We start from the raw sequence: 18,827 nt of genomic DNA, 5'->3' as shown, positions 1-18,827 counted from the left end.
AGAGAGAGAGAGAGAGAGAGAGAGAGAGAGCGCGAGCGAGAGCGCGCAGGCGCGAGAGAGAGAGAGCTCTGATGGTCGAGTGGTAATGCATTGCACTGCCAATTCAAAGGCCCGTGGTTTGAATCCACCAGCTGCTTCAAGGGATAAAGATGGGCAGTCTTCTCTCCATGTGATTTATACCCTCTGAAAACCTGCTAGAAGGTCAGCTATGAGTTAGGCTGATGTGATGCCTCATAACAGCAATATACAAATTATATGTGTACATGAATGTAATCCATGACATTAAGTATTCAGAAACTACTTACACATGACTAGTTTTGAAATAAAAAATAATCACATCTATTTTACCCATTGGTATAATAAGGAGTTGAGCTGCAAACCCAAAGGCTACACATCTTTGGTGGTTTGAATCCACCAGTAGCACTGTGGGAGGAAGATAAGGACTCTTCTCCTGTGTGACATACAGCCTTGGAAACCCAATGCAGGGTCAGCTATCAGGCAGTTCTGACTTGATGGTATTGAGAATGAGCTTATCCAGTACATAAACTTTAAGTGTATCAAGGGTAAGGGGGATAGATGTGTCGGAGACAGTGAGACAGGCCCAGGATAGGGCACGGTTCAGAGCTGTTGTTCATATTCATAGGGTCATTATGAGTTGCAAGCGACTTCACGGCACATAAAAACAACAGTATGGCTGAAGAAAAATGGAATTGCTGGCATAAATTCTTTTTAAAAATATCTAATGTTTATCTATTTTGCTCTTGTTGGAATCATAAGGAGCATTTCCTGATTCATGTATGAGAAATGGAGGAGATCCTAGAATCAAGAAGAGATAAGAGTGGAAAACTGCCAGCTACTAATTGAGCTGTTTCATTTTTATTTATTTTTTGACTACTGAATTGGATGACACACACACTCCATGCCTACTCAGGATCTACCAATGCTCCAATGTAAGAGATACGCTTAAATTTGAAAGCCTTATTTCTGCCCTATTGTCTAGTCATTTAGTCCATTTAGCACATTGTCTTAAATGTACTTAAAATTTTAAAAGACAAATATTTATGTTTCACACATATATGATATTTGTTGTTGCTGTGTACTGTCAAGTTGGAATCAACCCATAGCTGACCCTCCAGTTGGTTTTCAGAGGCAGTTAATTGCATGAGAGGAGATTGCCCATCTTTCTCCCACAGAAAAGCTGGTGGATTTGAACTGCATGCCTATGGGATTGCAGCACAGCTTCTTACCTCTAGGCCACCAGAGCTCCCTGATAGATAGATAGATAGATAGATAGATAGATAGATAGATAGATAGATAGGTAGATAGGTAGATAGACAGACAGACAGAAAGATAACATATGAAGATAGATAGATAACATATGAAGAGATACAGATATCATATGAAGTTACAGACACATAAAGTTCTAGTGGCATAATCTGTAGGAACATGTGCTTCTAACTGAAAGACTAAAAGGTGCACCTCTCTCGTGGTTCAAATTCACCAGTGGCACCACAGGAGAAAGCTAAGCTTGCTTGGGCCAGGTTCCATTCTGTTGTACACAGAGACATTATGAGTTAAGGGAGACTCAACAGCACTTAACAGCAACACTAAGAATAAAATTTTCATCCTAGCATTGCATTATAAATAGAAGAACTAAGATTTTAAAAGATCATTTTAATGTTGAAATACACAGAATTTTACGTCACCACTTTTAAATCCAAGACACAGGGTCAGAGAGTGTTGAAGAGGAAGGGATTTTAGAAGTTAGAGTCAATATTTTAATGATGAGGGGAATCTTCACCTACAATTTTAACAGAAAGCTATGCGGTTTGAGACTAGACCAAGTTTCATGAGGGCAAAGGGCAAATTTCTTTTTGCAGTAGCACATGTAGGCATTGCCCGTTGCTGCTGCTGTCATTACCTGCCATCAAATTGGCCTCTGAATCTTAGTGAGCCCGAGTCCAAGAGTACAAAGGGATGTCAGGTCCTGTGCCACCTCTAAGATCAGTTGTTAATGGGACTATTGTGATGCAGAGGGCCTAATTTTTTTTATCAAGAAGATTGCCAGGCTTGTCTTCCTCATCTTAGTCTGGAAAGTTCACTGAAACCTGTTCAGCATCACAACAACATACAAGTCTTCACTGTTAAATATGTGGTGAGGGCCACTGATTGGGAATTGAGAGCAGGTCTCCCTAATGGAAGAGAAGAATCCTATCAGTGAACCACCATTGCTGCATAGCCTATCACATCCCACTGCTGACACATTGTTGTTCAGCAAATTCCAACTCGTAGTGACCCTCCATCTAGTTTCTGAGGGTCCAATTCTTCATGGAATGGGAATGCCTCATCCTTCATCTGCAGAGCAGCTTGTGGATTTGAACTAACCACCTTTTGGATAGCAGCCCAACACTCAACCTACCATGCCACCAGTGTTCCTTAGCACATTGCATAAGGACTCATGAAACAATTGTTGACTGTATGAAGGAAGAATAGGAAGCTCTGGTGGCTTATTCCAGAGGGAATTGTGCTGTTAACCCAAAAGCAGTACCTCAAAGGAGCTCTGGTGGCCTAGTGGCAGGAAGCTGCATTGCAATCCCAAAGGTATATGGTTTGAATCCATCAGATGCTCTGCTGGAGAAGGAGGGGCAATCTCCTTCTGTGCCAGTCGGATCTAATTCCATGGTACACAACAGGGAGAAAAAAAAAAGCAAAAAGCAGTGCCTCTTTGACACTCTTTGACTGTTTAAAGCCACCCCAGCTACCCTGTGGGAGAGAGATGGGCATTTTCCTCTTGTGCAATTTACAGCAGTTTACAAACCACTTGCCAATTTACAATCTGAAAACCCACTGGAGGGTTAGCTACAAGTTGATTCCAACTCAACTGCACTGAGTGAGTGTGATATGAAATAAGAAACTCAACTCTGTATGTTGCTGGCACTGTGGTAGAACCTGGGAATTAAAAAATGCCACAGGGCTGCACGGTTTAATCAGTAGAGGGAGGCGGGGAAGCAAATGAAAAAGATCTAGGTGACAAGACAGGGCAAGGTCCAATGGGGATTAATTTTAGAAAACAATGTTTGAGAATGATCATATGACACAACAATGGGAATGAAGAATAGTGTGAAACACAAAGTATATAAACTTTGTAAGCAAGCCAATAACAACCTCTCTTTCTAAGGAAAAATCATGTAATAATTTATGTAAAAATATGTAATAACTTGCTAAAATATATGTGACATATCCAAGCAGCAATATAAGCATGTTTATGTGAAGTATGAGAGCACTGAATTGATAACAACATCTTCAGCTTGGGGAGAATGGAGGGTGGGAGGCACTACGAGACAGCAACAATACTGCTGACATTTGAGTTGGGACTTGAGGCTGAGTGGGAGGTTACCAGGTGAGTAAGGCAAGGGTGATCCAGGCAGAGAGAAGAGTGTTTGCAAAGGTAGAGAGTCTGAGGAAAGATAGCATGTTTGGCTGATAACCAGAATGCACTGAATATCTTGGAAAAGGAAAGCTACACTTGGAGACATAAGCTAGGACGAGGAGGGAAAGGGTCATTTACATTCTTCATAAAGAACTCTCATGATTCAATGGCTAAACTCTTTGCTACTAGCTGGAAGCTTGATAGTTCACCACTACCCAGAAGCTCAGGTGAGAAAGACCTGCCAGTAGGGTCTCATAATGACTACAGCCCATAATCCCACATAAGGTGGGGAGCTCTGCTGGCCTCGTGGTAAGAAGCTGCATTGCAGTCCCAAAGGTGTGCCCTCTGAATCCACTAGCTGCTCCACAGATGAAGGACGAACAATCTCTTTCCATGCAAGTAATTAGCTTGGAAAATCCGCCGGAGGGCCAGCTATGGGCTGGTTCTTATTTGATGGTACACAACAATAACTCTGTTACACAGAGTTGCTGTGAGCAGAAAAATCAACTTGGTGATGCCCAACAATTACAGTGCTCTTCATTCATTGGACTAGGCAAGTGGAAGTCAGTTGACACATGAAATAGTTTATGTTGGGAAGGTCCCGTGAAGAGACTGGATTAGAACTACAAGAGACTAGATAATGAAGAAACAATAGTGAAGAATACTGTTCATCCACTTAGTTACTAACTGAATTTTTAAAATGTAGCATCAGGGAGCTCTCTCTGGTGGCCTACTGGATGGGGAGTTGTGCTGGCAATCCAAAAGGAGGATGTTCAAATCCACCAGCTGCTTTGTGGGAGAAAAATAGGCAATCTCCTTTCATGCAACTTATTAACTTGGAAACCTCCTGGAGGGTTCCACCTCAAGAGCAATGAGTGAGTGACTGAGTGAGTCTGAGTGATGATAGACCAATACAGTGACTAGGAAATGGGATGGCGCTCTCACTCTCTTCCCCCATCTCTCCATACCTCCATCCATCTGTATAATTGGTGCTGCTGAGTGTGACCTGTAGTGACCCTATGAATAACAGATCTGAATCCTGTTCTATCCTGTGCCATCCTTACACTTCCCGACACACTAGAACCCATTGTGACAGTCTCTGTGTCAATCCACCTGGCTGAGGGTCTTCCTCTTCTTCGCTGACCCTCTACCTTTCCAAGCATTATGTCCTTCTCCAAGGATTAGCCCCTTCTAGCAACATGCCTGAAGTACGTGAGGTGAAGCTTTATCATCTTTGCCTCCAAGGAGCACTCTGGCTGTACTTCCTCCAAAACACACACACACACACACACACACACACACACACACACACACACACACCCACACCCATCATCATTTAAGTCAGAAATGACAGGGCATTGCTGAAAAGAGGACAGAAGCTATAATGAGAAGTTCTCTATCACAAAATGAGCAACTCAGTCAGTGAAGCCTGGAATTAAAGAATAAGTGTGTAATTCCTAACACAGAAAACACAGGAGGGGTAGGAAGGAACAGAGATAGAAGCATGAGAACAAGTGAACTTGCTTTTCAATTGGCTGCACTGGGGATACCAATGGCATATGAGCGAGGCGATTTGGAGAGGAATTCACACCAGACATTCAGAGTTTTGTCACTAATCATGGAATTTCAGAGCAGAACTATTCATACAATGGGACGAGAATTTGGCCAAGGTCAGAAATTTAGACTCACCTATGAACTTGGAGAAAATGTTGAAAGTTACACAATCATTCTGGTCTTTCGTTCATAGGGTTGCTATGAGTCATCTACGACTCACGGCACTTAACAACATCATCATTTAAGGGTGGGTTGGTGTTGAATTGAGTTTACCTCAATATGCCCCCACATGTATTAAAGTATTAGTGCACTTCATGGGGTTTTCAGTGGTTAACTTTCAGAAGTAAATAGACCACCGGGTCCTTCTTCCAAGGCACTTCGAGGGGGACTTGAATCACCAACCCTTTGTGTAGCAGCTTATTGCATTAACAGGAACCAAAGGGTGGGTAACAAGGTGAAGACTCAGGAACAGAAGAGAGAGAAGTAGAGCATGGGCAGAGTGGTGCCGGGAAATTCAAAGGAGTAGAAAACTTCCAGAATAAGGGTGCCGGCAAACACCCCAAACGCAGAGAAGAATATTAACTTTTTTCTGATTTTCAATCAACAGAGACTTTTGTGGCTTTGGTACTCGAAGGGTAAATAGAAGACGTTTACTTTTCTTTTTTTTTTTAAAAAAAATCAATGTACCTTTCTATGAAGATGGTGTGTAAAGTGAAGAAGGAAGCCCTTTCCCCTCCCAAAACTGAAGCCAAAGCAAAGGCATTAAAGGCCAATAAGGCAGTCCTGACGGACATCCACAGCCAAAAAAAAAAGAAGATCCGCACGTCACCCACCTTCTGGTGGCCTAAGACACTGAGACTCCAAAGGCAGCCCAAATACCCCTGGAAGAGCGCCCCCAGGAGAAACAAGCTTGACCACTATGCCATCATCAAATTTCCCCTGACCACTGAGTCAGCCATGAAGAAGATAGAAGATAACAACACACTTGTGTTCATTGTGGATGTCAAGGCCAACAAGCACCAAATTAAACAAGCTGTAAAGAAGCTCTATGACATTGATGTGGCTAAGGTCAACACCTTGATTAGACCTGATGGAGAGAAGAGGGCCTATGTTCAACTTGCTCCTGATTATGATGCTTTGGATGTTGCCAACAAAACTGGGATCATCTTAACTGAGTCCAGCGGGCTAATTCTAAATATAAATTTTTCTCACCATAAAAAAAAAGTATTAACCACCTTTGAACTAGAAGGAAATTTAACTTCACTCTCAGGAAAAGTGTTCCAAGAGATTGTTTGTTGTTGTTATGTGCTGTCAAGTCACTTACACTATGTACAACAGCTATGAACCCTGCTCTATCCCGAGGCAACCTTATTGTCTCTGACACACCTACTCGTATTACTCTAGTCACTGAGTCAATCCATCTCATCTCATTGAGGGTCTTCCTCTCCTGTGCTGTCCCTCCACCCTTTTAAGCATGACGTCCTCCAAGGATTGGGCCCTCCTTGCAACATGCCCAAAGTATGTCAGACGGAGCTTCAGAATCCTTGCCTCCAAGGAGCAGCCTGGTCTCACCTATAATATTTCTTAATTTCCATTTTGGAACTAACGCAACCAAAACCTGTATTCTCCACACTGCCTTCTAAGGGATGGACAGCATTAACAGGCTTCTTTCCCAGCACCAGGCTTACCCAAGTGAAACCATTTCATTAGCCCAAAGACCAAAAGTGAGATGCCAGATCTTCTTACAAGTTGCATTTTGCCTACTTGGAGAGTAAATAGCACAAATTATGGAGAGTAAAAAAAAAAAAAATCATCCTGCTTCAGTACAAACATTTAAAATGAATTTTGTTAATAGCAAAACCAAAGTTATTTCTTTTGGCTTGTAAATGTTTAATGTTTCATTTTATAGCCCTGAAGGGAGCCTGGCATGTCGTCCTCTTCTCTTGGTCTAAATGCCACATGCGAGAAGATCCTGAACTTGGCAAAGGTGGGGCTCACATCTATTTCTCAAGATGCCTGTTTGTTAACTTTGTGGGGAAGAATATGCCACATTCCAGCTCAGATTAGAACGTCTGGGGGAGGGGTGGTTTAAGGGAAGAGAAAATGCCCCAGTCAAGCCTGGATTAGGCCCCAGGGTTTCAGAAAGGGCCCTGGAGCAGAGCAGTGAACGGTACCTTGACTTTTTCGAGGTGATCTTGGAGCGAGTCAATGAGGAGATCCCCCACGGGCTGCCAGGATCCCTTGATCACCTCAGCTTGGCGCAGCTTGAGGTCCAGCTCATCTGCCGCCTCCTGGAGCTCCTGTAGTCTTTCAAGGGCCTCATCGATCTTTCTCTGCCAATCGGCAGAGTGCAGGTTCAGTTTCTCCCACTCGGCATTGACCTCCTCCGCCTGCTTTCTTAGCAGCCGAACAACGTTCTGGGCTCTCTCCTCGGGAGGCAGCTCTACATTGGCAAAACGGCAAGGATTCAGGTTACGTTCGTTTTGTTTTTTGGTTGAATAACAGTAACGATAACAACATTACTGGTGAAAAAGATCATACTGGGGGAAAGTAACAGTTACAACAAGAGGTCAGTCAGCTGATTCTTGACTTTTTAAAGGCTGGGGTATTATCTTTGAGAAAAATCTACCACACTCAATGTCCTTCTTGCCATGTGAATCAGTTCTATCTTCTACCAATCAGCTAATCTCAGATTCAGTTATTCTATAGAGTAGAAAAGTGTTAGGATGCATGCCACAATCTCTAACTGACCCCAGCCAGGCCTTTACATGGAAAATGAGCCTGTCCTCTTTGTAACAATAGCATTTCTCCTCACAAACTTCCTTTGCTTATTATTTTCCAAATGTTTCAATAACTAGTAACTAAGCTCTCTTCCTGTTTGGTTATGAATGTGCAAACACATCTGCACAAGGGTGGTTTATGATTCCTGATTCTTTGTCAACATTTATGTTTAATTTTAATTGATTCCATTTAACCCAGAAAATGTGAAAGACATCTAGACCCTGGCAGCCAGAATGGATGGGTTGCTCTGTCAACACTGATCCCTCTATCAATATGTTATTACAGTTCCACATTCAATTACCTCTGGGCTCCTGGTAGAGCTTCTCCAATCCTTCCAAAGGCTGCTCTGTCAAAAATATTCGTACAGTCTCAAGAGTACTCATGATTACAGGTTCTTTAGTTTTCAATTCCCTCTTGAAGGCCTAGGAAATGAGATGAAAAAGAAATTCTTTATTTGGCTTGTGGCATTCTTCTCAAAATGAATCCTGGGAGCTCTGAATTTGGTCATGAAATTCCCAGGTCAATTTCTAGCTCCATTATTTACAAACTGATAATCACAATATGATAAAAAAATTTTTTTTGTTAATCAGGAAACCACTGTGTTTGTGAAACTCTCTCCTGAGGAGGGGGAGGGAAGCTTGCAAGATATGCTAATGTCCTTTCATTTAGGATAAAAGAGCTCTGTTTATATAACCTGAAAGCCAAACTTAATCTAGAGCTAAAGTTGCAAGGTACATATTGCAAAACCCTGGCCTGGCTAATGAAGACTTAAACACATGCGAATGGAATGCTGTGCAGATTGGAATGGGAAACCTTAAATGCCATTTGGCAGAACTGATAAGGTGCACTAAATGGGTATATCTACTCCAATCAACAACCACCAAATGATTATATCAAAATGGCTCACAATGAGTAAAACAGTAAATAAAAAAAATAAAATAGTAAACAACATTTCATACTTAAATTTTTAAAAACATTTATTATATTGTGGTTTGGGTGAAAGTTTACAGACCACATTCGTTTCTCATTCACCAATTCCTACATGTTGTTTTGTTTTGTGACATTTGTCATAACTCTCTTAATTTAACAGCATTCTTCCTACTCTCCTGGTGAGCTGCCCTTTTCCATTCATCCTCCTTCTCTGCCCCTTACTGCTTTCTAAGCTCTGTTTTTCTCAAATACTGCCCTTTTGATCTTGTATGGTTGACTGTTTTGAGAAGCATGTTCTTCACAGACTCATTTTTCTTTGTGGGTTGTGTGTGCCCTCGAGTCAGAACTGAGCCATAGCTGATCCTTCAGTGGGTTTTCAGAGGCAGTTAATTGCACGGGAGTAGAATGACCATCCTTCTCCTGCAGAGCAGCTGATGGATTCGAACCACGTGCCTTTGGGATTGCAGTGTACCTTCTAAACACTATGTCATCAGAGTTCTAATAAAACTGTTCATTTTATTGACCCGTTTATTGTTTGGAATAGGGAGTAGGTTCAGTTTCACACTTAAAGGGTGTCTAAGAAATGTAGTCTCAGGGTTCCATCAGTCTCTATCACATGAGTAAGTCTGGTTGGTTTTTTTTAAGTTTTTTATACTTATATTTTAACAAAAGTTTACAGAAAACTTGGATTTCCAATCATTCATTATTTCACATTTCCTCCAGCCCCCACAGTTCACTTTTCTCTTTACAAAGATTCTTTCATTTTTGCACAATGGTCTTTTTTTTAAATCATTTTGAATTTGTTCTTTCCTCCCTCTTCACCCTTTCTAGCACCTTCTACTATAATCTTGATCAGGGCTATTGATAGTGGCAACTGGTCATCATCTAGTTTTTCTGGTTTCAAACTAGAAACCCACTAGTTGTGAGTTGTATGGTCACAACTCTTTGGACTAATTGTTTCCTTGAGTACTTTTCTTTTTCTCTACTCTTTTTAGCTCCAGACAGGAAGAGACCAGTAGTCAAGATGGCCACTGGAAAGCTGTTAAAACCACAATTGCTACTCACCTATGCAGGGTATAGAACATTGTCTACATTGACTATATTATGGCAACTGATCTAGATGTGTCTCTGAGACTCGGATCCTAAGCTCTCAAGTCCAATGCTGTAGTTCAAGAAGGTGTTTCTCATGCCTACCAAATCTGCATAACTTTGGCCCTTGACAACTCTACCATGTACTTAACCCACTTGCAGCACATGCGTATATGGGAATACCGCTGGCCAAATCTAGGTATGCTCGTGGGTGTTCATCCACATTCCATCTTACTTGTGCCCAGCGTACATATGCAAATTGTTGCTTGGTATCACTGTAATTAAGATTGTGTATGTGATACCATTTGTCACTGTTGCCTTTTACATGAAGAATGTTGATGGACTCGGAATCCAGAGTACATTTTCTGTGATGGTGAATTTGGCTAGAAGTGACATTTTCACAATGTCAAGTTTTTCTATCTATTAGCATGGTAGACACTTCCACTTACATAGGGATCGTGGTTTTGTGCATTGTGTTTTGTAGTTTTGGTTTTTTGTATGTCTGTCAAATTGCTGGTTAGGTCAATGCCTAAGTCGGATGAGGCAAATACTTTGGACATGTTGTTAGGAGGGGCTATTCCTTTGAAGAGAACATGATGCTGGGAAGGATGGAGGGTCGGCGAAGGAGAGGAAGACCCTCAACCGGGTGGATTGACAAGGTGACTGCTGCAATGGGCTCTTGTGTGTCAGGAAGTGTGAGGATGGTACAGAACAGGACTAGATTCAGATCTTTTGTTCATAGGGTTGCTATGAGTTGTACTTGACTTGACGGCACCTAACAACTATAATAACAATGATTTAATCATTTTCTGTTGGCTACTGTAAGTGGGAGCTCTAGTGGCCCAGTGGTAAGGAATGGTGCTGCCACCCCAAAGGTATGCAGTTCTAGACCACGAGCTGTTCCACTGGAGAAAGATGGACTATGTGTTCCTGTGCAATTTACTGTAACTGAACAGCCTCTAAGACTTGGGTCAGCTATGAGTTGGCTCCAATTTGACAGTACATAAATATCACAACTGTAAATGGTACTGCTTTCTTTTTCAGTGTTCTCTTGGTTATTATAGATTTATTGGACAAATTTTTCCCCCCTTTTGATCCTGTACTTGCCAGTTCAATGAATCCCTCTATAGCGATATATAGCTAATCCCTCTATAGTAGTGTACGTCATAAAGGCTATGCTTGTCTAGCAGTTCAAATTCACCACTGGCTTCTTGGCAGCAACATGGGCAGTCTGCTCTGGTGTGGTTGACGTTCAGGCTTGGAAATCAAATGGTCATCTAGGAGTTGATTCCAACTTGATAGCTTTGTGTTTGACTTTCTCATAGTTCTAGGAACTTTCTTGTAGAATCTCTGAATTTTCTACATATGGAAGCATATCATCAACAAACAGGAGTGATTTTGTCTTCTTTGCTAACTGAGATGTCTTTTTATTTCTCTTTATTGCCCTACTGCTCTGGTTAGAATTTCCAGCACAATATTGAATATGAGTGGTGATGAAGGGCATCCTTAACTGAATCCTGTTCAAAGTCTATCTCTACTGAAAAGATTGTATACCTCTGAAAGTACCCATTATACCATCATTATGATCTCTGTGAGAATAGAAGAGGTATTTTGAGGTATTAAAGAGATGGAAATTGTAGAAACAAGTTTCTATATATGAATAGACCTAAAAGTGTATCTTGAAGTCATCACTAAATATGATCAATTGTCTTGAAGTGGTGATCTTTCTTGATATAATGGATGGAAAGCAAAGAAGTGTCTGAACCAAAGGTAGGAAGAAAATGAACACATAGAAGCAGAATGAAGACAGTTTCTGTAGAAAGTATTAAGAAAGTTAGGGACCATAGTGTGATGCTAGGATAAATGAACAGATACTCTGAAACCATGTAAGGTAGTTATTGACCTAGATTCTGGGATCATAGAAGCTGTTAACAAAAGTATTAATTAATTACCAGATGCATGCTAATAGCTTAGTGCAATAACACCAACACTAAAAAGAATTGCCCTGATCTGGAGTCCATATTGTCTTTCCATTTTGCCTTAATGCTAGAAATGCTGCATATTGAATTTCAGTCCCATTTCACTACTAGGAAAAATGTTAGCAGCCTCTCTCAAACTTCAGACATACCATTATGTCACAGAAGCACTCCGGAACGTATTGTCTGACATATTTATAAATAAAACCCTAATGGTGCTCATCGTTCAAAGGAATCCTGAGAGTGATACTGTGCAAAATGATTTGGCTCCCCTAGTTATTTACATTTCAGTAGAGAGAGGCAAGAGATTTGAAGCAAAAGAATGGAATTCTCTAAATAGAATATTAGGATTCAGCCTGCAGATGCAAGGATTTTTGTTAGGTGGGGGATTTTTTGGTTTGTGTTTTTTTTTTTTTAGAAAATACTGGAATAAATCTGCACACTTGAAATCTGATAGGGTAGGTGTTTCGTGTTTTGGGTTTTTGTTTTTCTTTTTTTGTTGTTGTTGTTACTCTGCTTACATTTAAGACTTACTTTTCTTTGTAAACTTTCACTTTAAATCTATGTGAATGGAAGCAAGAAGCACATGAGCTTGCATATACTGCCTGTATTTATATATTTTTTTCATAGACACCATTTTCCCAACTTCAAGCAAATGATTTTTCCCCTTAGTTTCTCTATTTAGGATTAACAGGAGGCAACATAATGAGATTATGAATTATGAAAATAATAATAATAGCTACCTTCATAGAACTACTCTATGGTTACACAAGAGACTAGAAATGCAAAATTGAATAATACACAGCTCCCTCTTTTTCAGAAATCACAGCATCTCATGGAGATGCAAAGACAGAAATATTTCCAAAATAATGTGGCAATTGCTACAGGCTGGCATAATATGGTAAAGGGAATTGGGAAAAGTTTCCTGTTGAAGATAATAAGTAAGTAAGTAGTAAGTAGTATTCTAAAGCATAGATATCAATTAATCAGGGAAGAATGAGTAAGGGAACAACCCAAGACATAGAAATGCAGGTGCAAAGACACAGAAATGCAGGTGCAAAGACATAGGACATAATATAGTATTATAGTATCAGATGAGTTGACATTGGGTTGATTAAGACTCATGGTGACCCCATATGTTAGGAAGTAGAATTGTTCCATATGATTTTCTGGATTACAATCTTTCAGAAGCAGATCACTGTTCAGCAGATCTTCCAAGGCACTGTTGAGTAAGTTTGAGGTACTAATCTTTAGTTTACTAGTCAAGGCAAATCATTTGCTTCATTCAGGCTGCTCAAGACATGTACAGTCAAAATGTATAGGTCACTGTTTCCAGAATATAGACTACAAGTAAGGGGAGATATCAGAGGTGAAGCAGGACATGAACATTACTTGCATAAACTTTTATCCGGAGATATATTAGACCACTAAGCCAGAAACTGAACCTCATTCTCTACGACCATATATGGCCTGCTAATAATCTTAGATGTCAGGTAGGTATTCAGGAAGTTAAAAAAAAAGGATTAAGTAGGGGAGAGGCACAGGCATGTGTGTATTTCAAATACATCTCCCTGATTAATGTTTGTACATGAGAAGGGCTGAAATGGAATCAAAACAGTTAGGAAACAACTGTAAGTATTCAGCGAAAGATTTTGGGGATCTGAATCAGGGAAAGAGCTCTGGTAGCCTAGTGGGTAAGGAATTACGCTGCCAACTCACAGGTAGGTGGTTTAAATCCATCAACTTTTCTGTGGGAGAAAGATAAGCAATCTCCTCCCATGTGATTTATAGTCCCGAAAAACCTATTGGAAGGTCATTTATGAGTTCGTTCCAACTATGAGCTGGCATTTGTCCCAGGGCAATGATATCGTGATATATATTAGAGAGAGAAGAGAAGAGAGAGAAAGAGAAAGAAGAAGAAGAAGGAGGGGAAGGGAGGGAGAAAGGGAGAAGGAGGGAATGGGAGGCAGAAAGAGAGAACAGAAGCAAGGGAACACAGGAGGGAATGAGAGCCAGAGGGATGTATAGGAAGAAAAGGTGTTAAGATTCAGCGGCTGAATAGCTGCTAGAGACAAGAGCAAGAAGAGAGAAGGATGATCCCAGGAACAAAGTTTCTAAAATGAATAGATAAGTGAATGCTGGGTGCTGTCAAGTCCAGTTTTTCCCATAGTGACCACATTTGACAGAGCAGAATTGCCCTATAGTGTTTTCGAGGCTCCACTGCTTCGATAAGCAGATTTCCAATTTTTCTCCCACGGAACTACAAGGTAGCTTTGAACCATCAACCTTTTGCTTAGCAGCCAAGAAGTTAACTGTTAGTCGCCAGGGCACACTAACTGTGGGGAAATAGCCTTTCTTGGATTTCTAGAGCTCGAACATCATGAGACCGTGAGAAAGAGATGTGTCGCTATTTGTCTAGTTAATTGCTTTGACTTAAGAAGGTCAAATGGTTATGCCAAAAGGTCACACTTAGGTTCCTAGGTGTGTGTCAGCCTTCCATGGTGTCAGGGAGGCTGGAGCCTTATAGGTATCTGCGTTTCAAAAAAATATTAAGCCCAGTTTGGTGACATCTTCTGGTTGTAAAAGCTGAGACACATCCTTGGATCCCAGAGAGGCTGATGTTAGGGCTCAGGATCACTACATCTCTAGGGAGATTCTGTCAGGAAGGGAGGAGAGCAAGTACCTCCTTCTTCACAAAAAGAGAAAAAGAATTCTTTCCTCATTCTTTGCTTATACACTACTACCCAATCATGTAGGAATAGTTTTCATCAGCTTCCTGTGCATTGTTTAGAAGTAGGGCCTGGAGCAAAGGTAAGGAGTTTATTATTTGCTATAGAGTAATGAAAAATCTCTTTGTGATTCAGAATATAATGAGTAAAGAGAAAGACTGAAAGTCAAACACTACGATGAGGGAATTTGCATGAGGAAAAGAGTAAGGGGTCTGATATGCTCAGCTCACACAGGTAACATCCCTCCCAGAAAAAAACAAAGAGTGGAAGTATGATGGTTAGGGAAAGGGACGAGGTTTTAAGGATCATGCCCTAACTCAACTAATGTCTACTGAGTGTCTCATATTAGACATAAAGAAAAAGAGCAAAATTACATGAACAGATGAAATTGCTCAGTGCGTGGAGTTACTCAAAGAGAAAATTCCAAGGAATATAAAAAAAAAAAATCAGGCTAAGACAAAGAAAGAGACTTGTGAGAGGAAAAGGAAAAACAATACTGTGCCCCAGAACAAAAGAAAAACAACAGCAAGAACAAAACTTCCCCCTAAACACTGGAATGGATAAGTAAGCGGATTGGAAGAAATGAGTACTGTAGGACTATTAAGAATGAAAATTTTATGAGGGCAGATTCTCCAAGAGCAACTAATCATGACAGGCAGAGAAGATTGCACCAACAAGGGATGGGTGACTCTTGGGTGTGGCTTCCATGCAGGGTAACAGCCTTGAAGGGAAGTTCAGTTGAGGAGTGAGTAGGAAGAGTATGGATTCAAAGTGAAAATACTCGTTAAGTTTCAATTTTTTTTTCTTCTGAGAGAAAACAAAGAGAAAGCTAGGGAAGGAGGATGGATTATCACAAGGTAAAAGGAAGAGGGTGCAGTGCAATCCCAAAGGCACATGGTTTGAATCCAGCTGCTTCTTAGAAGGATGGGCAATCTCCTCCCATGGGATTAACCATCTCTGAAAACCTGCTGGAAGGTTCCAACCTGATGGTACACAGCAACAAGAAGAACGGTTTACACCTCAGTTTGAAAGATGAAAGCTAACAGATTTTGTCATGTCCTGATTTACCAAGGACATATGGGTTTCTTAGGAGGGAAAACTTTCATTGCTAAAGGTTTGTTTTTTTGGTTTGTTGTTTGGTGGTGGGGTTTTTTGTTTTTGCCTGAATTCCAGGCGAATTAGGATGATTTGCCACACTCTCAGATAATTTAGGTTAAAAGAGCTAGACAGGAAAACAAGTGGAGAAAACTACTGGGGGTGGTGGTCTGTAAAATAACAAAATGGGTCTTGAAGGTGCCATCCAACCTAAAAAGTACAAAGCCATATCTGAGGATGCAACTCCACTGTGAAAACCGAGCAGCAAATAATTCCCGGCTAAGGATCATCCATTGTGGAGAACACTTGTTTGCCCCTCAAGTTGTTGCCAAGAGCTTTGCTTCGCCACAGCTGCACAGCTCATTTCTTAAATCTGAGTCACTGAGGATTAAAATGAGCCCGAAGAAAAGACAATGGAGGTTCTGTCATTACAAAGACATAAGAACCATTATTTTCACATCATTGCCTGAAATTAAGAATAGGAAGTGGATGGGAGAGAGAGCTAAGTGATTGTGTCTTCAGAATTTAGGAAGGTTTAGACTTGTAAATGCAAAAAAAAAGGGGGGGATAGTAAAAATGAAAAAAAGAAGAAGAAACAAAGAAATAGTTGGTTCAAGCAAACAAGGGGATTAGTAAGGATTCTTAGGAGAAGAAATTATAAATGCAAATATGTTGTTAGTAACATGACTATATAAAATTCTTCCGCTCCATTTAATCACTCATCAAATTTTGAGCACCTGGAACGATGGCTCTGACACAACAACAAAAAAAACTATATGAAGATGTTATAATCGCAAAGGACAGAAAAATTGATTTTTCACTATCTAATCAACTTACTATAAAAAGTATTTTCTTTAATTTGCATTTTCGAACTGGTATCCTATTCATTGATTTCAAATCAAACTGAAAATATGAAAGCAAAGCTTCCAACGACTGTTCGATATCACAATATTTAGAGCATATTGATTTTTCCAAAATCTATCACCAATGCCCCAGTAAACAGATCATTCACCTACCTGCAATCTGTGAGTTCCCTGACATGATCTTAAAGGCAGGCAGAATACAGAAGAAAGCAAGCTATAAACAGCGTTTTACAACAGTTACTGCATTTTAAAAGGTAGGGAAATAGAGACATTTATAACCAAAACCTAGAGAATTCAGTATCTAGAGACTGGATTCTTTGATAAGAAGCATCTTGTCTCTCAAAAAAAAGGTATATTTGAAAGATGTTTCAGAAGATTTATAAGTAGATAGAAACTGATTTTGTCTTATAGACTGTTAAAAATTTAAATCCGTCAAGTTGATACATTCACAAGCTGCTGTGAAATAACTATCAGATATAGAATCCTTCGCCGATGCATATGCAGCATATATTCCCACGATATTTACATGTGTTAAGGAGTTAAGTTACCAACCCAAAGGACACAGTTCAAAGCCACCAGCTTCTCCACGGGAGAAAGATGTGCAATCTCCTCCCACGCAATTTACAGCTTCTAAAAACCTTCTGGAGGGTCAGGTATGAGTTAGTTTCGACTTGACAGTACACTCCAATGCAAATGTTACAATATTTACTTCCTTAATCTCTTGAACAGATGAAATAATTTTCTTTGAAACCTATTCCCCCTCCCTCATACTTCCCCCTCTTCCCTTCCAAGACTGTCACATCTAAGGGTCTGAAAAAGCGATGTGGAAGCCTTAGAAGCAAATCAGGACCACTTAAAAGGAATGCTGGGATGCTAACCAAAGGGGGGCAGTCCAGAGCCACTAGGTACTCTGTGGGCTAGAGATGGGCATTTTCCTCCCAAGTTAGAGCACTTATGTGGAGAGAAAAGGATATTCTGTTTTCAGAAGAAGAAAAACTAGGCATACTAATTAGGCCTTTTTAAAGAAAATAAATGAATATGACGTCTATTCCTATAAAAGGGAGCACAGAGGTGAGGATGGGTGGGCAGCATAATCATAAGGTCACACAATTTGATGGGTGGGTTAAGGAAATGGGAAAGATCCAGGGTGAAAAACAATGTCTACAGAATCTGTAAGTAAACCAGAATAAAAGTTGTGTGTTTGGTTGGGTGGTTTTTTTTTTTGTTTTGTTTTGTTGTTGTTTTTTTTTTAATATGCCAGAGCAAAATCCAAGACTGAATGTTTTAAAGCTTAAATACTTGAATGGATGGTATTTATACATAAAACATAAAGGCCAATTGGGTAAATGACTAACTGCTGACTTATGAATTCATTAAAATATATGTTGTGGTTATATTATCAACATATAGAAAACTAAGGCTCAACTTTTGTCCTTAAGGATTCAATGGTTTGATTGAGAGGGTATGTTTGTGGTACGTGCTGTTATACTGCAAATACTTTCCAGTGAAAACTGACATACAGATACTTAAGGTTTACCAGAGATGTATGAGACACTCAGAATCAAAATCTTGGAATTCTTAATTAAGTTTTGAAAGTGAGCGGTAGCAAGAAATCAAATAAATTAACAAGGTGTTCTGTTGTTTTTGTACTGGTTTATTTGCAAACTTTGAATACATTGCTTTTCACACCAAATCTGTCCCATTTCTTTCACCCTCCCATTCAAATTGTGCAACCCTATGATTAATCACCCCCTGCCTATCCTCACCCCTCTGGTTCCACCCTCGCACCCCATTAGAGCCTCATACTCATTCTACAATAAACAAAAAACTGAGTTAGTTTACTCAGCATAATACTCTCCAGTCTCTCCCATATTAGGTAATTATTTACAAAATCATGGCTCCTGCATGCTGCATAGTATTCCATTGTGTGAATGTACCATCATTTCTCAATCCATTCAATTATGGTTGGACATCTGAGCTGTTTTAATGTTCTTGCAATGTTGAATAATGCTGCTATGAACACTGGTGTACAAATCTCCATTTGTGCCTCAGTTCTCATTTTCTTGGGGTATATTCCAAGCAGTGGAATAGCTAGGTCACATAGAAATTCTATGTTCAGTTTTTTGAGGCAGCAACAAACTGTCTTCCAGAGTGGTTGTACCATTTTACAATCCCAAAAACAATGTATAAGAGTTCCTATCTTGCCACTCCTGTCCAACATTTATTACTTGATGTTCTGTTAAACTTTGCCATTATTACTAGGGTGAGACGGTATCTCATTGTGGTTTTGCATCTCTCTTATTGACAGTGATTTGAAGCATTTCTTCATGCGTCTGTTGGTCATTTGAATATCTTCCTCTGTGAAAATTCTTTCCGTTTC

The 18,827-nt window shown here is 40.1% G+C and overlaps 1 protein-coding gene across 3 annotated transcripts in view; it reads right to left on the bottom strand.

Annotated features, from left to right (window-relative positions):
* DMD (dystrophin) overlaps nt 1-18,827 on the bottom strand; it is a 1,058,866-nt gene that overhangs the window by 473,957 nt on the left and 566,082 nt on the right. For all 3 annotated transcript variants that reach the window (XM_006881772.1, XM_006881771.1, XM_006881773.1), the window contains 2 exons: nt 8,067-8,187; nt 7,159-7,427 (listed from right to left, as the gene is read on the bottom strand). In XM_006881772.1, coding sequence (XP_006881834.1) covers nt 7,159-7,427; nt 8,067-8,187 — 390 coding nt within the window. The remainder of the gene's footprint in view (nt 1-7,158; nt 7,428-8,066; nt 8,188-18,827) is intronic.

Source organism: Elephantulus edwardii, unplaced genomic scaffold (genome assembly GCF_000299155.1).
Source record: "Elephantulus edwardii isolate Elephantulus edwardi_28Jun2011 unplaced genomic scaffold, EleEdw1.0 scaffold00016, whole genome shotgun sequence".
Classification (NCBI taxonomy): domain Eukaryota; kingdom Metazoa; phylum Chordata; class Mammalia; order Macroscelidea; family Macroscelididae; genus Elephantulus; species Elephantulus edwardii.
The sequence above is the reverse complement of the archived record's forward strand: the minus strand, read 5'-3'. Positions and strand labels throughout refer to the sequence as shown.